The sequence below is a fragment of the Halichoeres trimaculatus genome, unplaced genomic scaffold, assembly GCF_033239565.1.
Source record: "Halichoeres trimaculatus isolate MK-OKI-2021-1 unplaced genomic scaffold, fHalTri1.1 fHalTri1_scaffold_24, whole genome shotgun sequence".
Classification (NCBI taxonomy): Eukaryota; Metazoa; Chordata; class Actinopteri; order Labriformes; family Labridae; genus Halichoeres; species Halichoeres trimaculatus.
This window is the reverse complement of record NW_027437202.1, coordinates 8,045,625-8,072,155: the sequence shown is the minus strand read 5'-3', so window position 1 is coordinate 8,072,155 and position 26,531 is coordinate 8,045,625. Positions and strand designations below refer to the sequence as shown.

Here is a 26,531-nt window from a genome sequence, read left to right as displayed (position 1 = left end):
ATTTTTTTATTATTACTCTTAAATTAAAGATGTAAACAAAGCATTCACACTCCAGACCAGCTGGTGGCGCTGAACGCACCAAACAGCCACAAAGACCAAACGGTGTATTGATGTGTTACACAAAAATACGTCCGGGTAACGGTTAGTAGTTTAGATAGTGAATTAATCGGAAGACAATCACATCAGCAATTTACTCATTTAAGTCGGTTTAATTTAAAATTATGTGTATCAGGTAACATTTATTTTACTTAATAGTTAATTTGACGCTTAGAGTTTTCAGAAAATTAAAATATGTCTTCGGCAGACTCGCGGGACAAGGTAACTGATTTTCCTGAATAACGGTTCCTTTTCGACGCTGTAAACATTGGTTAAGGCTACTGTTACACTACATTAACTCTACTTTTACTTTTAAGATTAAAGAGTATTTTTCTTTTTTTTTTGGCTGAATATACATTTTTTATGAATTAATAGCTCAAATGTCTTCGTAATAATGTATAGCAGTAAAGTACAAAGCTATAAAGTGTAAGAACAATTTTTTTATTTTCTTACAGAAAATGCGGCCCAGAGAGCTCCCTCCTCTCCCACAGGTAATTCAAAGGAACACTTTAGGAAATCTTTTTATTAACTAGATTTATGTCAGATCTAACAAGAAAGAGTACTGTTCAAGAAATGTAAACCCAGTCAAAACAATAAATGTTTGAATACAAAAAGAATGAGATGTCCATTCCCAGTGTTTATACCCAGGCAGGGAGATTAAACCAGTTACACTTAAGTTTCACTCAGTCACAAACAAGAGTTGGAAAGGGTTCGAGTCGTCTGACCTCTGCCCTGAGTAATCCTCACAGATTTAGCCGAGGAATTATCCGTGCCAGTCAGGATGTCATTTGTAGCTTCTCTTCATTCTCTCTTGATTCCTGGGGGGAATGGCCAGGAAGACCACGGTAAGGTCTCTTAATCCTGTTTGATTATGTTCTGTAACAGAAAAACGTCCGAACAGCTCATATAAGGCTTGTCCAAACTGAGTCTGTGTATATTTGTTTTACTGTTTCCCAGACTGGGTAATTTGTTAATGTGTTTACGCAGCCTCTAATGTGACCAAACACCTTCCAAATCCAGTTTTACTTACTGCTAAGCGTCTGATTCGTTCTGGCTGATGGTCTTTGGGGAATTACAGGGCTTGTTAAAATTGTAGATTGTAAAAAATAATATAATAGAGCAAATCAGCTCTTGTATTAACAGGTCAGGGATGAGCAAAACGCATTAGTAGATTATGATTTGAGGTTATTTTAAACTGAATGACTTATCTAAGTTCTCTTTTTGTCTTCAGAGAGGCCAACGAGCACTCCCCACAATGTCAAGGTAGGTTAATTGCTACTGTGGTTTTAAGTTGTCTGTACTGAAAGCAGTGAAGCTAAGCTGAATGTTTTTCTTCCTCTCTTTCCTTTGTGGAAACATGAAGTCAAGATGCAACAGGTGAGTCAAGACAGAAACAACACTTGGATAATCAGGGCATTATATTGTATATTTATATTATATTATATTAGGTCTAATATACCTGCATCAATCACTTTGAATAGGAGAATTACCAGCACCAAAACAAAAGAAGAAGAGGGTGAGGAAGGAGACGAATGGAGTAGATGATATTGATGGTATGTACAGTAAATTAGGTTGAGGTTAATAAAGGATAAAAGGTAAATATATATAAAAAGAATTATATCAATCTTCTTCTGTTACAGATCATGGGATAGAGATGGGAGGCATGGGCAGCCGGAGGGAATCTGAGGTTGGAGAGCAAGTCACACTTGAAGCTGCGACAGACGCACCCCCACAGAGGCGGAAGAAGAAAAAGAAAACCCCAGTGATGGGTAAATTCTCATCTTTTCTTTTAAAGTACATTAAAGATAAAAACAATAAAAACAAGACTGATGAGAGCATTTAAAGACGTGTGTTTGTGGTTACAGATGTGGACGATGACCAAGCAGACCTTGTGAACGGAGACGCTGCAGATCAGATAACTGACGGAGAAGAGGTGGTCAGAAAGACGAGGAAAAAGAAGTAAGAAAATTATCACACGATAAAATAATCACACATTATCTACATTTATAAAATAATCTTTTTCTCTCTTATCGTTATTTTTGTGATCGCAGGAAATCAAAAGTCACTGAAGCACAGCTTCCCGATGAGCTGGATGTAGCAGAGGATGATATTGTTACAGACACGCCTCCTCCAATCCCCCAGCATTCCCTGTTCACAGCTCCACAGGGTCAGAGCCAGCCAGTGGGAAAAGTCTTTGTGGAGAGGAACAGTGAGTGGTTGAAGAGGACGTTGATTTTGTGTCATTTGTGTCGATCGTACTTTAACAAGTGTTTTTATGCGCAGAGCGTTTCCAGCCTGCTGACCGCTCAGACTGGAGGAAAACCAGCATCCAGATGGATAACGTCACAGAGTTTCATCATGTTCAGCCACTTTGGACCACCAGAGATGTTTCCATCAGAGTACACGAAGGCTTCAGGTGAAGGGAAAGGGTTTCTTTAAAACAGATCTTGAAACATGTGGCCCTTTTCTTAACTAACCCTCTCTCCTGTCCTTATTTGCTGTGCAGGGTGTTCGGTCTGTACTGTCACGGCTTCTTAGCGGGCTATGCTGTTTGGAACGTGGTGGTGGTGTACATGTTAGCAGGGCAGCATCTCACTGCTCTGTCCAACCTTCTGGAGCAGTACCACAGCCTGGCGTACCCCTCCCAGTCTCTACTGTACATGCTGCTCGCCATCAGCACAGTAGCCGCCTTCGACAGGTAAAGGAAAAGCATTTAGAAAGTATGGAGAGGAATGAGGCTTTTTTTATTGACTATAAACTTGTGTGTTCCTAGAGTGAACCTGGCCAAAGGCTCGATGGCTTTGCAGGAGTTTGTGACACTCGAACCAGTCGCTCTCGCCTCATTCTGTGAGTCCACATCAAGTCAACACGTATATTAGAAAGTTTACACATCTATCACCCTCAGACAGGTGTTTTTTTTCTTTGTTTCATTTGAATCTCTTTGTTTTTTTTATCTAGTATATTTCTCTGCTCTGGTCCTCTCTCTGAGCCAGCAGATGACCAGCGACAGAATCAACCTGTACCCCGCCTCCAACGCTACATTATGGTAAGCTTCCTAGCTTCCCTTAACAAAATATATACACATATGTTGCTATGCATCTCAGCAAAAACATGAGGTTTATTTTGATTTCTTTTAGGCCACCAGGGTCAGAGCACCAGATTCTTCACCCGTGGGTAACCATTAACCTGGTGGTTGCTCTGCTGGTGGGACTGGCCTGGATCTTCATCGCTACCCGGCCTGAAAAGGACTACACTGAATGTAAGGGAGATTCATCTTTTAATACTGTTTTCAAAAGCATGACGAAATAGTTGCTCATTACTCTGTCTCTCCTTCTTCAGGTTATCTGATGTCCATGGAGATCGAGCCTCCCAAACCAGAGGAAAAAGCAGAAATGAGCGCCTAAGAAAAATCATGTCCGACACGGATATTGTACATCTTTGCTGTAATTTTATGAACATATTTTTATGCTGTAACTTTTGGCCATGAAGTCTGAATGTGTTGTAGATAATTTTTATATTTTTGAGATGTGATATTTGTGCTGTTTTTAAATACACTTTTATCCTAAAAACCCAGCGGTGTTTTGCTGTTTTTTGAAGATACATTAACATCATACACTTATTTTAAGAAATTTAACGGTTTTGTAACTATTTACATAATTTTTCATGTTAACACAAATCGAATCGACCTGAGATCTGTCACTTTGGTCTTCCCGCCATCCAGGCTATGTAGTCGAGCACAGATCCGCGATCTGTTGACGTGGTAACGGTGGCTGTTATCAGCTCAGTGGAAATCTCCAGATATCTATGACTGTAAAGTAGCACAGGTGTGCTATTTCAAGCGAGAAGTCATGCTGGATTTTGCCATCTTCGCCGTAACATTTGTCATCATTCTGGTGGGCGCTGTTCTCTACTTGTACCCGGTAAGTTTCTGCAAGTTTGAAGTTAGCTGTGTCCATATTAGCTTAATGCTAGTTGGGCAAACATCCGTTTAAATCATGTGTCATTCTGGGTTAGCAGAAGAAAACACATGGCCTGTCAAGAAAGATCTTAAATGAGCCAGAGCAAAGTCGATACAACACTTCTTAATCATTTGACATTAGGTTTAAAGCAGAATGAGACACTGATTTAAAGTCTGTCTGTAATGCTGCATTAGTAAACAGCCTGTCAACAAAACAGAGCTGTGTAAACCAAGATAACTTGATTTTTAATCGTGTTTCCAGTCATCCAGAACAGCCTCTGGCATCCCAGGTCTCAACCCCACAGATGAGAAGTAAGTCAGAAAACTTATAAACAACATGATGATAAATCAAGCTCCTCTCTCATGGCCCTTAATGTCTGTCTTCTCTCAGGGATGGGAACCTGCAGGACATTGTGAGCAGAGGCAGTCTGCATGAGTTCCTCGTTAGTCTACATCAGGAGTTTGGACCTGTGGCGTCCTTCTGGTTTGGTGGTCGGCCCGTGGTCAGCCTGGGGTCTGTGCAACAGCTACGGCAACACATCAACCCAAACCACACCAGTGAGTGCAGCAGCTTCACACACATGATTTCCCAGAGCTTCACAGAAGACCTTCCTCAGTACATCTCTAAAGTTATAAACAAATCCTTCTCTTTCTCAGCTGACTCCTTTGAGACGATGCTGAAGTCTCTTCTAGGTTACCAGTCTGGAACGGGAGGTGGAGCCACAGAGAATATATTGAGGAAGAAGTCGTACGAAAATGCCATCAACAATTCATTAAAGAACAACTTCCCTCTGGTGCTCAAGGTTGGTATCACCGATAAAATCGAGTAATTATTACTGCATCCTGTCTTCCTGTCTTACCTTGTTGTCTGTTATCTAGATGGCAGAAGAGCTGGTGGGAAAGTGGAAGTCATTCCCAGAGGATCAGCACATCCCTCTGTGCGCCCACCTCCTGGGTCTCGCCATGAAGACAGTTACCCAGCTGGCTCTGGGAGAGAGCTTCAGAGACAATGCTGAGGTCATTTCCTTTCGCAAGAACCATGACGCGGTGAGGTTTTCAGTGTTTGTCTCCTTTTTACTTCTTGGTCTGTGGTCTGTTAATTTAATTTCTCTTTCTTTCTAAATCACAATGTTCTGTCAGATCTGGTCAGAAATCGGGAGAGGCTACATGGACGGCTCGCTGGAGAAAAGCTCCACTAGAAAAGGACACTATGAGAAGGGTGAGTGAAGTTTTGACAGCTCATGTTATAATTTGAGTAATGGGATCATTATTTTAAAAAAGGGTTCAACTCTAGCATAAGCTCAGACCCCCCCCAAAAAAAAATAACTGCTGTTACCTTTTGAAGAAAAGAAAGTCCTGTCTTTGTCTGCGTCTTTGTTTTGGTTGGATAATCCTCCTCACACCTGCTCTTTGTTGACATGTCAGAGACTCTAAGACTGCTCAGCTGTAGAGAAACAGGAGGGAAAGTTTGCAGAGGCTCAGACTTGATCTGTGTGTGACAAGAAGCTGGAAATAGAGTCTGAGAGTCGATACAGAGTGTGTATAACCATCGCTTTAACCAGTCAGCAGCAGCAGTTTAAGAGGAGATTTATCTGCTGAAGACTCCTGTTCCTGGGGTTGTATTTTTAATTCCATTTAAAGGTTTGGACAGCTAGATGGTCTCTTAAAATAAAGTCCTATTAACCCCCAGTATAAGGCTGATATTTATGTTGAAGCGTCTTTATGTGTAACTTCCTTCCGGGTGTTCAGCTCTGTCGGAGATGGAGTCTGTGCTTCTGTCAGTGGCGAGGGAGAGGAAAGCCCAGAGGAAGCAGACGGTGTTTGTGGATGCTCTGCTTCAGTCCAGCCTCACTGAACGGCAGGTGAATACTAATGAAGTCAAACATTCTGCTCCATCTCAAGGACTGTTGCTGCTCTTTGTGGGTCTGATAAAGTGCTTTAACCTCTTTATTTGTTTGATTCAGATCATGGAGGACTGTATGGTTTTCACTCTGGCTGGATGTGCAATCACAGCAAACTGTAAGTGTAACTGATTAGCTTAGTTAGTAACAACTAAAGTGTCCTGCAACAAGAAAATAAATGGGATTTTATTATCAATCCCCAGTGTGCATCTGGGCACTCCACTTTCTGTCCACCTCAGAAGAAGTCCAGGAAAAGCTCTACAAGGAGATGGAGGAGGTTTTGGGCTCTGATCCAATTTCCTTGGACAAAATCCCTCAGCTCAGGTAGGATCCAGAGACCAGGGTTTACTAAAAATGCAGGCCAGACACCTGACTCCAGTCCACGAAGAAGAATTCAAAGAGAAAATATAATCTAAGCCTGTTCAATATGTTCAATAACCTCAGTCTTATTGTATTTCCGTCCTTGAAAAGATACTGCCAGGAGGTCCTGAATGAGACGGTGAGGACAGCCAAGCTGACCCCTGTTGCGGCTCGGCTTCAGGAAGTGGAGGGCAAAGTCGATCAACACGTCATCCCCAAAGAGGTATCTGCTTTCCTGCTTCCTCTCTATTTTTATCCCTACACAGATATTCCTATTTTCTGGTCCTTGTTTTTTTTTTCTTATCAACACTTATCACCCCTGGGGTCGACAAGAAAAACATCAGATTTGAAAACAGTTAAAGATAAGGAAAGAAAGACGTCATTCATGATGCTTTACATGCAACATAATGAAGAATAAGAAGATGGTTCAAGAGAATGTCTAAATATAAATACTTACTAAAGATGCTTAAGTTGTCTTTTGCCATGTTTCAGACTTTGGTTATCTATGCTCTGGGAGTTGTTCTGCAAGACTCTGAAACCTGGAGCACTCCATACAGGTTTGCATGTCACACACACCTTTTTAATTCTTATATTTGTGCAGTCTGGGCATCGAAAGTTCAAGTTCTGGTTCTGTGACACCCTGCAGGTTTGACCCCGACAGATTTGAGGAGGAAGCAGCCAGGAAGAGCTTCTGTCTGCTCGGGTTTTCAGGGAACCAGACGTGCCCAGAGCTCAGGTAAATTAGCTTTATAACTCTCCAGCCTGTTTTTAACTGTTCCTCAGAGCAATGACTGAGCTAATGATAATGGAGGAAAATATTCCTCTTCTGGACCCTCGGTGCTGCCATTTAGCTGCAGAAAGAAGCTTTTATGATTTTGAGGGCTCTTTGTCAGGAAAAATAACTGGACAGACCCTTCATACTTTGAATTTGTGTTTATTATGAATCATCATTACTCTCTCTGACAGGTTTGCATACACAGTGGCTACAGTCCTGCTCAGCACGTTGGTGCGGCAGCTGAAGGTCCACCAGCAAAAGGGACAGGTCATGGAGGTCAGATCGGAGCTGGTGTCCACACCTAAAGATGAAACCTGGGTCACTGTCAGCAGAAAGAGCTAATCTTTAAATGAGTCCTCCTGCATTTTGATTAACAATAATTACCAGCAAAGTATTTTTGAATGTTGAAGCCAGAAAACATTACTTTTCAAACCAATCCTTCACAATAACTGTCTTTTTTAAGATGATGGTAGATTATTCACATCATTCCCAAAATCAGCATCGTTGATTTTTTTCTGCATAGCATTTTTTTACCTTCAGATTTCACCACCAGTCTTTGTCTCTCTGGTGCTTTTAACTGTACAGATATCCGAGGCCTTACACTTGACTACAATTGCTGTCTGTCCACAGATTTTCACTTGTTGAAGGAGGTAGACTCTGTGTTTTAATATTCTACAAAGTAGAGGAGTAAAAAACAAATTTCGCTGCCAAGAACAACTGCCTGAAGTCAAAATTCTGTTTCACATGTGGTATTGTGTATTCTTACAACCCACATAGCATTCAGAACGTCGTTCTCCTTTTAGACACAACTGCATCTTAATAACTATTAAACATGAAACAGATTTTTGTTGCGTGTTTGTGTTATTCTTTTGATTGTATGGGTATTTTTTATGAATACATGTCTCACGGGCAGGCTCCTTAAGTAGCGTTGATTTCTTGGGTTGCAGCATTTTGTTATAAATCTGTTTTCAGCCTCTCGGAGGCTGTTACTTGGCTAATATCTGTGCTGCTGAAGAGCCCTTAGGCAATTTTCTATTTCCTCCCAGATCCAGGCCTGCTGCTCTGTGACCGAGCCTTTGAGGAGTAAGTGATAAAAGAGGAATCCCACAATGGAGAAAGGAGATGAATGTAGTCACATTTTTATTGCACGTATTTTGTACATGATGTTCATAAGGATGAACATCTTTATGAGGAAACTGTCACAGGGACAAACCTTCATTTAGAGGCTCAGAGGGGATATTTTGCAAACATCATAACCTGGATTGAGAGAGTGAGAGTGGATGCATTTCTGTTTTAAGCGTTATTAATCTTGGGAAGCCCAGCTCTCCTTCTGCTGGTGGGAGAGCCCTGCAGTGCCTTACACAACCTACAGGGGCGCCAGTGAGCCCTCCCACATACACACACACATTGCTCTGATAAAGATGTGAAAATGGCGGAGTTACAAATGCTTCTGGAAGAGGAGATTCCAGCAGGACGAAGCGCACTACTTGACAGTTTCACTAATTTGGAAAGAGTCGCGGAGTACTGCGAAAGCAACTATGTCCAGGTAGGCTGTCAGATCTTTCCGAGGGGAGACGGCGCAGCTCTTAGATTTGATGGGCATCACTGGCGTAGGGGCGAGCTGATGCTAGCAGGCTAGCTGCTGCTAACGCTGCTGATGCGATGCAGCCGTTGACTAGCCGCTTAGCTTCCCTCAGCTAGCGCGAAAACAACCCGCTGTCATCGCAGTTTATTTGACATGTAACACATTGATTTCACATTTCCTGCTTCATTTTGAATAACAGCTATCATCTGATTGTGTGATTTATATTTCTTCACTCACAACAATGTGTGTGACTAGTACATCCTCAGTGTGCCAATGCGTTAGCATGCTAGCCTGATAGCAAGCTGCTCGGCATCACCCCTTCCTTGGAGCAAATAAGCAAACAGGGACCGTGAAAATCAATTTCCCCTGCTCCCTGGAGGGATCTATCACTGCCCGGTACAGCAGCCAGCTGATCATGCACCGACTGGAGGTGTATGACGGGATATCGAGACAGATTAATCTGTAATGAGCTGTGGTTGACAGATGATAAACCGCCGTGACAGTTTCCCCAGCTGATTTATGATGTTGCACCGAAACACTCCCTAAGGTGCATATAAGACCAAGCATTATTGCTTTAACCTGCTGAAATGCTCCTGTTGAATCCTGCATCAGACTCTCTCTTATCTTCATTCATAAATTCTTCCTCAGGCTACTATGACTTGTCGTGTTGCGTCTGTGAGTCACCGTTTCCTATGAAGATTAATGTGGAGTGTGTTGTTAATGTGTGCAGACAGTCCCATTCACACCTTTGGATTTGTTGTTGGAGTTTATTTCTCCCTTTTTTTAGCATCTTTGGTCACTTAAACATTTAATTCCTTACATCTTACAGGTGTGTTCACACAGGGGTTCAAATTCAGGACCCAGGACTGTTATAAATCTTCTTTTACTGTCAATAAATTCACTTTCCACTGTGCATAGTGTCTGTATTGAGGATTAGACTTAGTTAAATATTAATGACACTAATGATTACGTTAAAACCTGCTGGTTGTATCAGAAGGACCACAATGTTGACTAGTGCGTGATGCTGAAATTTGACATCCTTGAAGAACAAGGCTGATCAGGTCTGACAGGTTGCCCCGTGAAGGCGGCGGCCCCTTGGAAGTTGGCAGCTTCCTCGTCTGGCGTGCTGCCATGTTTTCTCTTCACGCTGCAAGATTTTCCCAGCTGCTGTCAGTGGGCATTCCCACTTTCAGATCAGCTGGACAGAAATATTTGTATAAGGGAAATTTATAGGGATACCTTACCTCTCACTCTCAGTGCTAATTTACATCCAGTCTGCCACGTCTGACACGTGTTGCATTAGTCATGAAGGAGTGGACACAAGTTGAACTTGTTGGCTTTGAATCACAAAAGCTGCTGTGACCAGGAGAGGAGAGGTATTTGATTTGAAAGGTCTGATATAAAAGCAAATAAATTGCCCTTAAATTTCAAGGTATGCCCTCACCTTAGCCACCAAAAGACATTTAGGATTTCTCTATAACTGATGTGATTGGTCCATGCATCCTTCATCTAAAGAAAAAAAAAGAAAATGTGTCTTAGTGCCCTGCAGGAAGCAGCTACAGCTCCACTCCAGACTTTTGCCACATAACCTGTTTGTCCTCATGCTCCAGCACTGCTGCACCCTCCCTGCTCAGTCAAATGATGCTGTTTGTTTGCGGACTGTGCCTCTGTGATGATTTAAGGGATTTGGTAGCTCTGGATTTCTCCAGAAATGCAGCGTGCATCACAAGTGCTCTGTGTTTCACATGAAAGAGAATAGACGCTGTCTGAACTAGAGGGGACCCTCTCTTTGTGGCTTTAATCTGCTGCTTTATACAGTTGCTTTTATAACTGTCTTCACTCTATTTTAGAGCACCAAAGGTCAGAGGAGCAGCAGGACAGGCTGTCAAACATTCAATAAATCTATGAATAAATCCATCAGGAGCCCCAGGTTTTAACGGTCTTTCCCAACACTTCACTAGTGACATGTAGCTGCCTGCAAATTTGAAAAAAACTAAATTGAAGCTCCAGTTTCTGCATTTTACATACCTTTTTTTATTTAAACAATAAAATGATAGGGATATTTCAGGATTGCACGCTGTGCTTCCAGCCGTATGAGTAAGGAACAGAGTTTCCCAGCAGTCACATTAGCTGATCTGTCTGCCCTTTGATGCTCCCGTTGATGTGCCCACACTGAACCCTCCCTGGTCTGACTATCTGCCTCTAAGGACTTATTTCACACAAGCTGCAGCTCTATTAACTAAAGCTTACAGAGTAAATGTGCAAGAGCATCATGTAAGCCTGCTTCCTCTGCCCTCTCCTCTTCCTCAGTCTCCGGACAAGCAGAGGGCTCTGGAGGAGACCAAGAACTACACCACCCAGTCTCTGGCCAGCGTAGCTTACCTGATCAACACGCTGGCCAACAATGTCCTGCAGATGCTCGACATCCAGGCGTCGCAGCTCCGCCGCATGGAGTCCTCCATCAACCACATCTCACAGGTTGGACAAACGGCTGTCCTCACAGGTTTGTAAAGATAAAACAAACATGCACCTGCAATAAAAGATGTTCTCCACCTTTTGTCGTCAGACGGTGGACATCCACAAAGAGAAGGTGGCTCGGCGGGAGATTGGCATCCTCACCACCAACAAGAACACGTCCCGTACACACAAGATCATCGCCCCGGCCAATCCAGAGAGGCCAGTGCGCTACATCCGCAAACCCATCGACTACAGCGCGCTGGACGACATGGGCCATGGAGTCAAGGTGAAGTTCTGCTCGTAGCATCACCACTTTTGTCACTTTGACTGAATGTTACGGTTAAATTGTGTCTGTTAGTAGAAACAGAAAGCTTTTTAGTAACAATACTTAGAGTGAAACACAGCTTGGCTAATGCTAACAGGTGTCTGCACTATCGTAATTTCATTTAATGTTAAAATAAAACACAATGCTTCTTGAAAAGCTGGTTTCATCCTGACTTTTTGAACACAGACAAGCTTGTTTTCCAGCTAATAAAATCACAGACTTCTACCTCGTAAGGAAAGAAATCCTCAGAGTTCACAGAGAGTCATTGTTGCTCCGATCTAACCAGCTTGGCTTTATGGACAACATGCATGAATCACTGTTTTCCTCTCCTCCTTCACACACTAATTCTCTGATTTCTTCTTCTTTTCTTCTTCCTCTCTATTCCTGCTTGCCTAATTTTGTCTGTGTAACCAACCATAGTGGTTGCAAAGGTTTAAGGTAAGACTTTGGTTGGTTTTGAGTGGGTTGTTGTGCTGTGAGAGCTGAATTTCTTGTTTTTCAGTTCAGTTTATCAGTTTGTTTTCTATTCGAGGATTAGTTTGACACTTTGGGAATTGCACTTATTTTGCAATTTTGCTCCAAAGTGGGATGAGTAGATTGAAACCGCTTCCTGCTCAATTTGAAGTGGGAGACGGTAAGCTTATCTAAGCAGAAAGATTGGAAACAAGAGGGAAACAGAAGTAGCAAAGCCGCACAAATTACCACCTTAAATCTCATTTGTTTAATCTGCTTCTCCTCTTTTTGGGGGGATTAAACAAACAAGATATGAAGTAGTAATCAGTGAGCTTCAGAGGATTTTGGCATCTTTTGACTGAGCCAGGATAGCGGTTCCCTGCGTTTTTATCCTTTCAACTAAGCTGAGCTAACTGAGTCCTGGCTGTAATATCTTTTTGACAGACAGAAATAAAAGGAGCATCAAAGTTCTCATCAAACACAGAAAGAAAGGGAATAAATTTGAGCTTCAAAATGTCAAACATTTCCTTTTTAGGACAGGCTAAAAGTTTCAGTTTTTCTTTTCTTATTTTCTACTTTTCTGAACAAAAGGTCACATTTCCTCTCTGATTGTCTCCCCGTCAGGCCAGCGCTCAGAACATGAAGGCTGGAGGAGGAGGCGGACTCCCTCACACCAACCCCCCCACACAGAAGCCCCCCAGCCCGCCCATGTCGGGGAAAGGGACCCTTGGGTATGTAGCGCTGTGTGGCCCGTCGACGGGCGTTCAGGTGGAGGTGATGGGTGCAGAGTTGTGTCCGTCAAAGAGGGTTCAGCGCGTCGCTGTGTTTTTGTGCAGCCTCTTAAGTAACCGGCGCCCATCAGGAGGATCCAGTTGCTCCCAGTTTCATCATCAACCCTTCACCTCCTGGTTTAATTAGTGTCCTCAGGGTGGTTTCAGATACAGTCAGTGCAACATCTCGTCACAGTGGTACACTTTGATTTGGGTTCTGTGGTGTCGGGGCAGGGTCCAGAGTTTCTCTTTCTCAGCCCAATTAGCTCCACCCTGACTTTCTCTGCAAGGGTTTTCTCATTTAACTGCATGCTGAAAATTTGGTGCCTACAACACAAAAAATGTCATAATCCCAGTTTTTTATTCCTCGTTTTGTGCCTCAAAGCTGGAGATGTTGTTGATGTTTCCTGTTCCTTGTGTCTGACGGCTGAAGGTATCTCTTACCCTGCAGGGACTCTGATAGTGCAGCTCATACATGTTGTGTTCTTGTCACCTATGGGATCCTGGGCGTTAAAGTGCTCCTGTAGGAAGATGTGTGTGTGTGTGTGTGTGTGTGTGTGTGTGTGGTTATGTCAGAGTTGTCTGTGTGTTGACTTTGTGAGTGATTGAGCATGTCCGTCCCTTCATATTGACCTTCAAAGGGTGTGTGTGTGTGTGTTTGTGTCTCTGTCCCTTCAAGAAGCATGCTGATCAACCACAGCTCCAACCCTCCATGATGCACCTCCTGCCGCAGCCTGAGGCTACAGGCGGCCATCTTTACTTGTGTTTTAGTTTGAGTGTTTCTCTTCTGCCATTCCTCTTTTTTGTTCTTGGTTTTATTTACTTCCAGTTTTATGTTTTGTGACACAGCCCGCCCACTCTTGGCTGCCCCATATCCTCCATAGCAACCATAGCAACAGTGCTCAGAGCTGGGTCACCCCACTGTGTCAGCTGGGAAATTTGCATAGCAGCAGATCTTTCCAGGACCTGATCTTTAAACCTCAACGTTTTTCTGAGGTTTCACCGACCGACCCGATGTTCACCACCTGTCACACCCCGTTTTTTTAAGTTTGCACTTGTTTGTTTCTTGCTCTCCTCCTCCTCCTCCCCCTTTCCCCCTACACTTCTCTGTGGATGCCCCTTCCTTCTACCCCCTCGACTCCTGACCCTCTCGCAGGCGCCACTCCCCCTATCGGACGCTTGAGCCGGTGCGTCCACCCGTTGTCCCTAACGACTACGTCTCAAGCCCGACGCGCAACATGGCGCAACCCCAGCAGAGCCCTGCACGCACTGCATCCGTAAATCAGAGGAACCGCACGTACAGGTACCCCCCTCCCAATACCCAGCATGCCTCTGTACACTTGTTAAACACGCCCACTTCTTCCCTTGCCTCCTTCTTCTTCTCCTTTTCTACACTAAAAAAGCAAGCCAGCCTCTCAACATACCTCTCCCTTTCTTCTTCTTCTTCTTTAGATTGTATTTAAGTGTACTCCTTTTTTTTAGGATTTTAAAGTCACATTTTTTATCAAGACTAACATTTTGTGCTGCTCTGAGGAAATGCCCCAGTTTTTTTTCAAGACCTTCTCCAGTTTCCTCTCCTGTCTGCTCAGAAAAGGGCAAAGAAACGAGGACGAGGTGGAAATCCAGAGCTGTATTTAGCACGGCTAGACTCAGGTTCCTATGGTAATAGTCATTAGATAGGCAGCGTCGCCCCCACAGTCCTGTCATCCCAATGTCAGCTTGTCTCCCAAGACGAGACTCTTTCATCCCAAACAGAAATATTTACAGATCCCCTTTCAGCCCCGAGACTTAAAGCATGAGCTTCTGGGAAAAACAACATGAACATTTTTGACATTGCGCCCCATCTGTTGACCAAATGTCTTTAATATCTCTGCTCCGGAAATAGACGAGATTACTTTCCCCTGACTCTCCTCTCAGCACGAGTCTTTATGTGCGCTGCTCCATCCACAGCTCATTTTCTTCATCTGTCAGCCATGCGCTCTCCTCTGTGGTACAGAAACAGCCCGCCCCATGTGTCTTTACGCTTCCAGCTTTTACAGCGTCTCATATCTTTGTCTTTGTCTTCCTGTGTCGTGTGTCCTTGGTGAGGCTTCCAGCTGCTTCTTTTTATCACTGTGACATGGCCATTTCAAAGGCATAACAGCTCACGCTAACACATCAATGCTCTTGAGGGTGCCACAGTAATAATGTGAGATGAGAGAAGGCAGAAACAGCTCACCTGAGCTGCGTTATTCTGGGATGAGTGCACACCAGACACTGTTTCTGGCAGATAATAAAGATGACGTGTTTGTTCAGTTTTTACCTTCAAAATAAAGGAGCTTAATGAGTCATGTATTTCCAGGAACTTTTCAAGAGGCCCAGGAACTCTAAAGTGTCCAAACCCAAGCATAAATTAATGGTTCTTCTTGAGTTGATTCCCTGTGGCTCCAAAGTTCCTGGAACTATTAAATGATAAAACATGTTTCAGACTATTTTATTATTTATTCAGAGATATATTTGTCCTCCATCATTTATTCATGTCAGAGCAAACTTGACTTGAAGTTTGAGTGTGACAGAGTGTGTGTGAGAGTTCGTGTCTGACGTGTTTGCTGAAATACTCACCGCAGCAGTGGCAGCAGCGGAGGCAGCCACCCCAGCAGCAGTCGCAGCAGCAGCCGAGAGAACAGCGGCAGCGGCAGTGTGGGCGTGCCTATCGCCGTGCCAACCCCAGCCCCGCCCACTGCCTTCCCAGGTAACACCTGCTTCCTATGGATGAGTGTTCGCTCTCCATGTGCGTGGAACTAACGTCACTAATGTTCGTTTAGCATCCAGAGTTTCTGCAGGTTCTTGTGTGAAGTTTTGAAATGAGAACATGTATGAACCCTGAATCCTTGACTCCTTTCCTTCCTTCTCACTCTCTGAACTTGTCTTGACTCCTTCACTTCTCCTTTCTTCTTCTTCTTCTGGTTTTTATCCCTCGGTTCAGCCACCATCCCCTCCAATCCCACTAAACCTCCCCCAAACACCGCCACCACCCCTGGACCCCCCACTTCTGCCCTAGACGGCCCCCCACAGGTCCCAAACCCCCCAGTAGAGATCCCGCCTGTTCCCCCTCCCCCTCCCCAGCTCCCTGCCTCCGCAGCCCCCCCTGGCACAGGCCCTGCTACTTACAACAACCCTGCACAAGGTGAGTGTAACCTGGTGGGAGAAGCTCATCCACTCCCGTATGCACACCTCCTGCCTCCATCCCGCCCCCCCTGACATTCATCGTCCTGCCTGAGAGACCCCGAAACGTTCATCCACCAGCGCCTCATCACCCTGGATGTTCAGTGTCTGACCTCTCCCTGCTGAGAGTTCTCTAAATCTGACGTATCATGTCATGTCTAGTCATAATGAGTGTCCAACCCAAGAAAAACATGGCAGGTGAAAATTTGCATCTTAGAATTTAAAATCAAAGCAATCTGATACTAATTGATAATGAATAGTTAACAAAAACTGTCTGAATGACCCAAACTCTCCACCGTCTGGCCGGTGTGCAGGTTTTCTGCCACTGCTGATGGACGCCCCGCTCTTCATCCCTCACAGCTTTCATCAGCTGCCTGTGTCTGTGTTGATGACGATGATGTTGTTGTTGCTCTGATGTTTTATGCATGAGCGGTGTGGTGAAATGCTTGCTCAGTGAATTCTGCATAAGAATTTTCTGTTTATTGTGTGAGAGTGTGGCTGCGTGTTGTGATTATCAGTTCATGTGCACGCTGCTGTTCAGGGTTCAAGATGAAACCTGTTGGCAAAATATTGACACTGATGAAAAACATGACTCTTCTTAAAGAGTTATAAGTCTGGAAAGTGATTGTGCAGATAATTATCTGTGACCTTTTGTTTAAAGTGATGAAAACAAACCTTTCCTCTGCTAAACAGCTCTCTGCTGCCCCCTGCTGTTCTCTCCCTACAGGTGCAGCTCAGTTTTACAGCATGAATCGACCTGCGCAGCCGCCCCAGAACCAGCAGGTGGGAGGCTCTCTGCCGTACCGCAGACCCTCTTCCGTCACCAGTCAGCCCAACATGGCCCACAACCAGAGCCAGCTCAACGGGGGGCCACACTTTGCCCAAAACCAAGGTACAGCCTTGATCAGCAACACTTTTCTCCTCATGTTTCTGCTAAATGAAACTTATCACAAAGTAAATCCAGCTTCTCAGGAAGCGTCAGACCCATATCTGCTTCTTTGTGTTCTGTCCTAATCAGATTCACCTCTTCAGCAGCTCCTTCTGCCTTTCCTTTTATTAGCAAACATTTGTCCTCATCAGTTGATATAATGAACGATAACAAACTTAGAGGAGACTTCTTGGATATATTTTGTCGGCTGTTTAGTCCACCTGAACAGAAAAGAAAGCAATGCCATGAGTAGATTTCCTCCTGAATCTTTAATCAAACATCTCAGCTCTGCCTTTTGCTTAAATCATCGTTCACACTCTGCGACTTCTGTCTCGTTCTTTCTAAACCTGATTATCTCACGTCTCGACTGTTTTTATGTCTGTCCTCCTCCTTCCTCTGTGTGTTTTGATACTCTGTGGTGATAGCCGGCCCGCTCGCGCCCCCTCCCCCCTCCATGCAGATCACCCCTCAGCTGCCTCTGATGGGCTTTGTGGCCCGAGTTCAGGAGACTAGTAAGTGGCTTTTAGCCCCCTCATCTCCCCCTGCATGACCGATATGAAGTCCTCTCCTGGTCAGCTTCAGTGACCCGTCCTCTTTGTTTTTATACCTGAATGACTGAGTGATCAACCTCCAGCATCAGCTTCAAAATCAGCGATCTCAGCTCAAAATAATAAGAGAAACTTTGACAGAGGTGCAATAAAGAAATCAGTTTGGAAAGACTGGAAAGTCAAAGAAAACTTGTGGGACTTTTGGCAGCGAGTGTTGGCGGTTGATCGGTCATGATGTGATAAACTTTTAAAGCATGGTTTGAATAGTGGCGTATTGTTTGTGAGCATGTTTGTTCTTTCTTCTGGAAACACTCAAGTTATGTCTTCATGTTTGTGAAATGCACGTTGTTTCCTGTTGTCTTTTTTAGTCCCCCAGCATGGACTGTCTGTGCTCCTTTATCTGATGCATGAGGTCTCCAGTCCGTCCCAAATCAAAACCAGTTTTTATTGTGCTGGTCTTTCTGTCTCTAAGTGGTCTTCCTTGTCTTCCCACCTGCTTAAAAAACTACTTTCAGTCTCAGACGTGCCGCCCCCACCTCCTCCTGCAGAGGAGCCGGTGTTTGAAGAGCCCACACCTCCTCCTCCACCACCAGAGGACTATGAGGACGATGAAGATGAAGAGGAGTCGGCAGTGGTGGAGTATAGTGACCCGTATGCAGAGGAGGACCCGCCTTGGGCTCCACGCAACTACCTGGAGAAAGGTCAGCCTTGTTGTCTGTTCAGACGGTTTTAGAAACTTGTGTATTTTTTAAGCATCAACAGAGAAACTCACTCACTCTCCCTCCTCTCTTTCCTCCAGTGGTGGCGATCTACGACTACAGCCGGGATAAGGAGGACGAGCTTTCCTTCCAGGAGGGCGCCATCATCTACGTGATCAAGAAGAACGACGACGGCTGGTATGAGGGTGTGATGAACGGGACCACGGGTCTCTTCCCTGGCAACTATGTCGAGTCCATCATGCACTATGCCGACTGAGCAGTCCCGCACATCAGAGCTGTTGGATGGGGAAGGGAAAAAGGGGGAGGGAGGGGAGCCAAGGGTTAAAGGTCAAAGACTTTGATCAGACAGAGCATGATCACCTCCGGGCGAGTAAAGAAAAGAAAAGAGAGGAAGGGGAGGACGAAGTTTATGAAGAAGTTGCAACATGACAAACTGAAGCCCGGTCACTCAGTCGACATAGGCGCCATTGTAAAACAACCACTACTCTAGATATATCCTTCCCTGTAATATTTCTTTCTTTGACTCCTTATTTGACTGACCGGACCGGACGGTGGTGGATTTATTATGTTTTCAGAGTTTTGTGTTACATTGAGAGGTCACTACATTGATTTTTTGCTTCATTTTTTCTTTTGTTTAACCAATTTGCCCTATTTTAAGGTATATTTATTTAGGTTTTTGTAGTGGAAGAAATGGTGAGATCGAAGTTTGGGCTGCTGAGTCGGGATTTCCGCGTCGCAGCTTCTGAGAAAGGGCTGGAGGAGAATGCCTTCGATGTACAGACTTTCTCCTAAACACTCCAGAGACATTATAGAGAATTAACTCCTCTCTTGATATATATATACAGTATAATGCAACAATATCCTCGGTGGAGGGACAAACAGTAGTTTCCGTACTTGAGAAAACATTTGGTAGGTACCTCAGCAGGGAGCGTGCCAAAGCTGACTTTCACTTCGATTAAAAAAGCACATCAAATGTCTTAAAGGTGATACACGAAGAGGGGGGAAAGTAGAGTGGAAAGAGTGCTTTGACACAAGTTTTGCATCTTTTTTTTTGGAAATTTAAGTTAAATTTTGCACCAAAGGAGCAAATTTAGTCTTGCGTGCATTTTTCCAGAGAAGGAATCGTCATCCAGCCCTCAGATAAAAGAGGAAGCGAGTTCCTCAGTTGCACAATAACCTGGATTTTGAAGTCTGCAGCTCCTCTCATGAAGTGTATCAGCTCCAGTGCTAAACATTTGCAGTGTTCGTATGCATATGAGACGATTTTTATTTCTGATGTTTCACCCACGGGTCCGAATTTTTGCTTGCAGAGCGGCATGTTTGGAAGAGGAAAAAATATTCTTTTCTGCTCTACTGATGATTAATGTCTTAATATTTTTAGATATGATGTGGTTTGGTTTTTGATATTCACCCATAACGACCACAACGACGCATTTAGGTCATTTCTAAGACGCTTGTGCCATATTGAAGTGCGTGTTGCTGTTCAGAGGTTCTCACTTCATTTGCAATAAATCGGCCGGAGTGTGGTGAAGTTTCATGAAGACAAAAACTTTTCCTTTCCAAGTTAATCCCAGAGTTATTTTAAATCAAAGCACATACATTTGTAGTAAAAAGGTGTAGAAGAAGAAATAATATAAATGTGAGATGTATTATGTCCTCAACAGGACTTATTGAATATGAAAAAGAAGCCAGCTGTTGTGTTGAAATGGTTTTAACCGTCGCAAGCCCCCGATACTTCTCAACGCTGTCGGATTAGGCGTCGTTTGTCCTCCGTAAAGTTTCTGATACGCTTGGCTGTTGGTTGTTTGCGAGGGCTCAGTGCTTGTACTTATGTCAGAGTTTTTATTTTCTATTAAAAAAAAAAAGAATAATAACAAGTGGGTCTGTATGTGAGTCTTGCATGCCATTGTTCTTATCTGTACTGGTGTCCCAAAAAACCTTACGTGGCCAGATCACCCATCCTTAAAAGACAAGCAGCCCTGCAGCTCTGACCAGGACCCACCAGCCTCATCCAAAGAGACTGTAACTCAAGCCCATGTCTGAGGAGCCGCGCTCTGACCCGAGGGGAAGGAGGGAGGGGAGGGACCCAGCTTCCTCCCCCCTCTGACCGTAGCCGCCGTTACGTCCGTGGTGAAAAACCCCATGTTTAAGCTGCTAGTGAATCCTGCGGACACAGAAATCTCCTCGAGGCGATAAATGTCCCACTCCAGACTGAAGCTTGTTCATAACACTCATAAGATGACACTTTATAAAAGATAACAACCTGAAGCCCTCTGTCTGCAGGATTCACAGCTCCCTGGAGTCACAGACGTCCTCCGGGATGTCAAGTTTAACAGTCCATAATGCCATTGTGTTGCACAGTTAAAGTTGAATTGCAGAAGTATCATATTTGTAAAATCATGAGAACAAAGACAATAAAATTATGAGATTTATCAGTGCAGTGATGCTTGGTTCTTGTGTTTGTGATGTGGTCTGAGGGGAGGCTGTGGGTTTTTGGGAGATGTGGGCGATTGAAATACCAGAGTTTTGTTTTTGTTTTTCTATTTGGGGCTTTTTCAGATTATTTGACATGTAAGGTGTGTCCTTTAAAACTGAAGTATGTCAGTTTTTGAAGTTGTGATGAAGTGATATTTGTACATTTTTGTAAGATTAAGTCTTTATTAAAGGTATCTGTAGCTTATTATGAGAAACAGTCATTTTGAGAGATTTTGAATATAATTTAAAGTTATTTATTATAGATATATTTTAAGGAAAGATCTATATTTGAGTTATAATAGAGTGATTTTCTGATATTTTTTGATATTACACATTCAATTTGAAATAATGGAAATGTGACGTAAAGGTGAGCTGAGGTCAACAACCAATCAAATCCAACTTCCTTCTTTTGTTTTCCTGTTTCATTTACTTTCGGTTTTTAACATTAGCTGCGACATTTTCGACTTCAACGCCTCTTTAACTTTCTACAGCCTGTTTTTTAGCGAAATTTTTTTAAAGATTAGTGAAATAAATACTGAGGTGGCTTATTCCTTGATCCTGATCGCTGAAAAGATGCGGTATTCGCTGAAAAGCCTCGGATATTTTGCTGTCTTCCTGTCCTTGGTCTTCGCCAACGCCCGTAAGTTTTCAGATAGAGTTTAATTTTTCCAAACTTTATTTTTATTTTTATTTTTGTATTAACCACCACATATGATTGAGTACTTTCCTTGATCTGTTAATAACTTTAATGTACAGAGTTATTAATGCTTGTATGGTGATAATGATACATGTATTAATTTTAGCTGCGTCATCATGAAGGAGGCCTTTGAATGAAAAAATAAGATTATTTTTATTCTACATATATAACACACAGCTAAGTATTTGTGAAACACTTCAAGATATATTGAGTCATATCAGTGTTATACACACAGGTTAATAAAGCAGTGGTTTTCCTAACCACTAATACTAGGTTAGTAGGTTATTTAGCCCAACCAGAGAGCACAGCTACCTTGCTTTCACCTTATTTATTAGTTTATTAACTGATCAGGTCCAGAAAATGTAATTGTAGTGCACAGGAAAGACTTTAAAATGCAAGAAAACACTACATTGAAATAATTTGAAACAGGATGTGACTCTGTTTTGTTTTGTTTGCAGCTAAAAAACAATACAGTGCCAAAGGAGGCGATGCTGTCCTCAACCCACACTATAAGGGCTCCACCATCACCAGCATGGAGTGGAAACATGGATCTGACCTGGCTGCAGAGTGGTATGGAGAAGATCCTGCGTGTTTACACAACTTTAAAGGTACATTTACTCACAATATAACTCTGAATTCCCAAACTTAGAGGGTTAGAGGCTTACCTTTTTCATATCTGAAATATCCAGGCTCTTTCAAGGTTAACATTTTTTTAAATGCTCTCAAACTACATAAAATACTCGTTGAACCTTGATGATTCAATCATTAGTTTGGTTTTAACAATGAAATTTTCCTGGCCATGAGATGTAACTTTAACACGTTTGTGCACATTTACAGGTCGCTGCAAACTGAACACTTCAACCGGAGCGCTGACAATCACAGGACTTGATGGGAGTGAAAACGGCATTTTTTCAGTGGCAATCAACGACAAACAAATCGACACAAAGATTTCACTTGTTGTCATCTGTAGGTTGAGGAGTTGTGAACAAACTTTTAGCCACTGTATATGATTTAAGATTAGCAATAAGGTCTCCTGTCTTTCCTTTTTTTAAACAGCTAAGGTCCCTAAACCCACCATCTCCTCGGACTGTGACACAACGCACTGTACTCTGACCTGTGCTGGCAACACTACAGATGCTGAACCAGTCGACTGTACGTGGTTCACAGGCGACGCTGAAACAGGTTCAGGAATGGAGCTTGAAATAACAAAGGTAAGAAAAACTTACATAACTCATGTAATGATGAGTGAATGCTTGCGTTGGGATTAAAGACTGGTTAGAGTGAACCGTTAATCTCATCTTTCACTTTATTTCCAGGAGACTAAGGAGGAAAGTTTCACCTGTATGTTGCAAAACCCAGTCAGCAGTGAGCGCAGTGAGAGCTTACCAAACCCTATCATGATGAAAGGTGAGCTGACCAACACACTCTTGATTAACACAGTCAGTGTAACACTATATCTTTAATATTAAAACAATAAACATCTATAATACAGCATTATCATTTAGGACCATTGTATGACTAAATGTAAATAAAGTTTCTGTTTTATTCATTGAGCTATTTATTCATTTTTAGACCAAAGAAACCGGATGATTTCCATCATCGTACCAATTGTCGTGATCTTAGTCCTGGTTGCCTTAATAGTTCTAATTGCATTTGTCGTCATCAGAAAGAGAAATGGTAAGAAACTAAAAATGTAGTGTTGATCCTAATCATGTTCAATATTTAATGATGTTTGAAATGCAAAATTTCTTTATATCAGGCCGTTCGTTTGATCTCAATTGGTTTCGTGAAAGAGCAGCGCGTGGCACAAAAGAAGGTAAGATCCTAAATCTGTTGATATCAAATTATTATTTTAAAATTAAGTTAAAATTCTGGATGCCTTTATATTTAACCGGCTGGTTCTCTATCCTGCAATAATGCTCTATTTTGGATTTGTTTTATTGTTGTTTTGATAGCGAACAATGTGATGCTTCTGAATGGTGAAGCTGTCTTGCCACAACCAAACGTCACAGGTGAGTAAAATCTTATTTAACCTGAAACAACAACAACAAAAAAACTCCTATTGTCAAATTTTATAAAAAGGAAATCTTTGGAATCTTCTGATCTTCAATTTAACAGTGGAGGCACCAGTATTGGCTGAAGCATCCAAACAAGGAACAGGTGAAACACCCAACCAGGACCTGTCGGTTCCTGAATCTCTGAACATCTGCAATGAAACTAGTGAGTATTGTTCATGCGCCACTCAGTCTCAGAAACCAGTTTCTGAATTCATGTCAACCCAAATCTTGAATATTTGACTTTTTTGTGTTTGTTTTGATAGAGAGACTTTTGAACAGTGAAGCTGTCCTGCATCAACCAAACGACACACGTGAGTAAACTCTTATTTAACCTGAAAAAAACACAAATAACAGCTTCTTCAGTCAGATTAAATAAAGAAAATCTTTATACATTTGACTTCAGCTTGTTCTGAAAAAGAGATTTGATTTTTACATTTTGTAAAAGTTGCTTCGGAGGTCCAAGAGGAATCGAACCAGAGTTCAGCATCTGGTGTGATCCAAAACGGTGTTGGAGGATCAGGTGAGTGAGTCAAAATTGAGTCAATTTGAAAAAGTCAGATTAAAACTAAAAAGTTATTCCCTTTTAGTTACCTGTTCTCCCATCATTTTCATCAACAGATTCAGATTCTCAAAGAGTCTCTACTCAGGTCCAGGTGCACATTGAGCCCCAAAATGACGGCAACAGCTCTGGTTAGTAAAGAACAAACTTTTTCTTCTTCTCACAGTAGTTTCTTTGACATATTTCCCATTAAAGCTCGTACAGGAAATGAACGATTGATATTCTCCTGATCTTCACTTTAACAGAGGAGGTACCACTGATGGCTGAAACGTCCAAACAAGACCCAGAAAGTGCTGAATCACCAGACACCAGGGAGGAAACAGGTGAGTTAAAACCAAAGTGCACCAAATTAGAATTTATCATTTTATTTAACTTTTAAAAAATTAATTTTGGGTCACATCATTTCACAGGAAACACACCAGGAACAGATAAAACGCCCAACCAGGACCTGACAGTTCCTGAACCTCTGAACACCAGCGAGGAAACTGGTCAGTAATATTTATACTCGACTCAGTCTCAGATAACAGTTTCTGTTTTATGTAAACCCAAATCTTGGATAATTGTCTTGTTTGGTAAAATGAAATGTACGATGACATTTTACAGAAAACTCTGCGGTGACGTCAAACAACCATGAAGTAACTAACCACAAATCAACAAACCAGGAATCGACCAACCCCAAGCCAGCGTTGGTGGAAGAGGAAGTAGATGGCGGTGGGGACGGTGACTAGAGCTGATGTGATTCAGTTTCTTTTACTGAATCATGAATTTATATTGTAGAGATTAAAGACAGAGTCTGCTCTGTGCAAAGAAGTTACAGGCTGAAGAGGCTGTGTTACAGTCACTCTGTGATGAGGTTCGTTTGGGCTCATCAAGAGATTTATGACACAGTCCTGCCAATAATGACTGATTTAAGGCGTTTATGGTTCAAGAAAGAAATATTTTCATTAATGCTGGATCTAGGTGAACATAAAGTTAGTAGTTTTTTTAATGACATGGATGGAGCCTGCTTTAGTATTTTTAATGACTGAACATCTCATTGAACATGTGACCTGAGCAAGTTAAAGAGTTTTTATGCACACACATCTTCCTCTTTTGAGATAGAAACACTTTTTTCAGTTTAGAAACTACAGTTTAAAGTTGAAACTCAGAACAACACTCCATAGCAGCTGGTTTTATCATCGCTCTGTGCAAATCTGACCAACTGCTGCCACTTCACATCTCCAGCTCAGACCAAAGTTCTTTATTATTTTTCATTCATTGCACTGAGTCCTCGAACATTTAACAAGCATCTTTTCTTCCATCTTCTTGCGTTCTTTAAAGAGACCTAAACACATTTCTTGCTGACAAATTTCATCATAAGTATTTGCCGCTAGTATCAATTTAAAGCATTCCTGATGAGCCTGACACAAGTAGCTTTTATTTTTCAACATAGAGGTTATTTTTTATGACTTCAGGTGCTCACCTTAAAGGGACTGTTTCAACACTTGAATGGTGCAAAAAGATCTTTAAGCGCTTCCAATAATGTCCTGATGCAAACGTCCTGAGATTCCTGTCTCATCTCAAATATTTATAAGGCACCGACGCCAAACACTGCAGTCCTTTCTGCTTCAAATCAAAGAAAAAATACAGCTTTTATAGCTCCTACAGGTGACTTAATGATGGAAAAGACACTGTCTGAGCGGAAATCATGTTTGAGAGAATTTCTAAACTGAAAAAGTTTAGGATGGAAAAATGAGCTTAAGCTACCTCAAAGGAGAAAGTTGCCATGATAGCTGCAGAATGTTTTGATAAAATGTATTTATTTAATCACTTTTTTTTTCTTCTTATTTAAAAGTTAAATAGCTTTTATTTTATTTTTTGGTGTTGCTGCCTCTTGAATTCTTGAAAGTTGCTGTTAGTTCCTACTTTAGCCACTGGAGGGCCTCATTGTGTCGCTTTGTATGGACTTAGTGATTGTAAAGATGGCTGTTGTTTTTATCTACCTTGTTTAAAAGACAAACTGCTGGTACTTTTTAATCCCTTCTTACTTTGAAATAAGATTTTGTTTTACTTTCAAACTAAAAGCCTGTATTGAGAGATTTTGGGACCATCTTTGTGTAAAGTCTGTATTGACAAAAAATGTCTTTTTAAGTTTTAAACTAATATCTTTTTTTTCATGCCCATGAAATCTACTGCTGTTTTATACATTTTAAAGATTTTTAAGCAAGCTTTTTGTTTAAATGTACCACCTGTTACAGTCATTTGTGCTCCTTTGAGTCCCAAATCCAGTCTGCACCTTTTCCTCTGCAGTATTTACCATAGTCATAAGTTAAACTAAGCTTTTGGGTAAGGATATTGCAGAAAACTTTAACATCAGATGTTCATGAAATTGCAAAAAAAAGTCAGACAAAGAGCTCTTCTTTCAAATAGTATGAACTGTTTTGAGGAAAACTTCCTAAAATTGGACCATTTGGATCAGAGCTGCTGCCTTGTTTGTCTTATCCTGAAACTGGTGCATTATGGGTTTGGGACACTAAAGGAAGTCTGTGTAATGTAGTTTTTACTCAAAGTGTGTATGGAAACAAATGCAGTGTAAGATAATGGACCAACTACAAAGAGAGGAGGATCACACAGAGATTTAACGCCACTAAAGAGTCACCGCGTCTACAGGAGCCTCTTGGTGCA

The 26,531-nt window shown here is 42.3% G+C and overlaps 4 protein-coding genes and 1 long non-coding RNA gene across 12 annotated transcripts; all 5 read left to right on the top strand.

Annotated features, from left to right (window-relative positions):
- The first annotated feature begins 102 nt into the window (after positions 1-102).
- Positions 103-3,591, top strand: LOC141785989 (transmembrane protein 237B-like). The gene is made up of 14 exons (XM_074664667.1): positions 103-318; positions 552-587; positions 1,328-1,359; positions 1,460-1,473; positions 1,578-1,649; positions 1,737-1,865; positions 1,962-2,055; positions 2,148-2,305; positions 2,380-2,512; positions 2,603-2,794; positions 2,870-2,943; positions 3,055-3,142; positions 3,234-3,355; positions 3,436-3,591. The coding sequence occupies exons 1-14, from the start codon at positions 292-294 to the stop codon at positions 3,498-3,500; spliced, it is 1,236 nt and encodes a 411-aa protein (XP_074520768.1). The 5' UTR covers positions 103-291; the 3' UTR covers positions 3,501-3,591.
- A 215-nt stretch (positions 3,592-3,806) lies between these two features.
- Positions 3,807-7,923, top strand: cyp20a1 (cytochrome P450, family 20, subfamily A, polypeptide 1). Its single transcript, XM_074664636.1, has 13 exons — positions 3,807-4,016; positions 4,317-4,366; positions 4,446-4,612; positions 4,712-4,857; positions 4,934-5,101; positions 5,195-5,273; positions 5,804-5,916; positions 6,019-6,073; positions 6,159-6,279; positions 6,427-6,538; positions 6,808-6,872; positions 6,962-7,051; positions 7,282-7,923. The coding sequence occupies exons 1-13, from the start codon at positions 3,945-3,947 to the stop codon at positions 7,430-7,432; spliced, it is 1,389 nt and encodes a 462-aa protein (XP_074520737.1). The 5' UTR covers positions 3,807-3,944; the 3' UTR covers positions 7,433-7,923.
- A 529-nt stretch (positions 7,924-8,452) lies between these two features.
- Positions 8,453-20,511, top strand: LOC141785770 (abl interactor 2-like). Of its 8 annotated transcripts, XM_074664238.1 has the most exons (12): positions 8,454-8,636; positions 10,986-11,153; positions 11,242-11,418; positions 11,878-11,895; positions 12,535-12,641; positions 13,837-13,983; positions 15,287-15,411; positions 15,646-15,846; positions 16,612-16,776; positions 17,238-17,324; positions 17,876-18,061; positions 18,160-20,511. In XM_074664238.1, the coding sequence occupies exons 1-12, from the start codon at positions 8,520-8,522 to the stop codon at positions 18,333-18,335; spliced, it is 1,674 nt and encodes a 557-aa protein (XP_074520339.1). In that variant the 5' UTR covers positions 8,454-8,519; the 3' UTR covers positions 18,336-20,511. The 8 variants fall into 8 exon arrangements, with proteins under 8 accessions (XP_074520340.1, XP_074520341.1, XP_074520345.1 ...); XM_074664239.1 differs by lacking the exon at positions 11,878-11,895 and having other exon boundaries at positions 8,453-8,636; XM_074664240.1 differs by lacking the exon at positions 17,238-17,324 and having other exon boundaries at positions 8,453-8,636.
- Positions 20,512-20,979: 468 nt separating this feature from the next.
- Positions 20,980-23,271, top strand: LOC141786262 (CD48 antigen-like). The gene is made up of 8 exons (XM_074665025.1): positions 20,980-21,194; positions 21,710-21,859; positions 22,089-22,217; positions 22,308-22,462; positions 22,568-22,658; positions 22,824-22,928; positions 23,011-23,067; positions 23,207-23,271. Exons 1-8 carry the CDS (start codon positions 21,128-21,130, stop codon positions 23,269-23,271), a joined length of 819 nt encoding a protein of 272 aa, XP_074521126.1. The 5' UTR covers positions 20,980-21,127.
- A 281-nt stretch (positions 23,272-23,552) lies between these two features.
- LOC141785730 (uncharacterized) lies at positions 23,553-25,669 on the top strand. The gene is made up of 6 exons (XR_012597557.1): positions 23,553-23,619; positions 23,754-23,828; positions 23,927-23,998; positions 24,113-24,190; positions 24,278-24,355; positions 24,471-25,669. It is a non-coding gene; the product is annotated as an uncharacterized LOC141785730 (long non-coding RNA).
- The last annotated feature ends 862 nt before the right edge of the window (positions 25,670-26,531 follow it).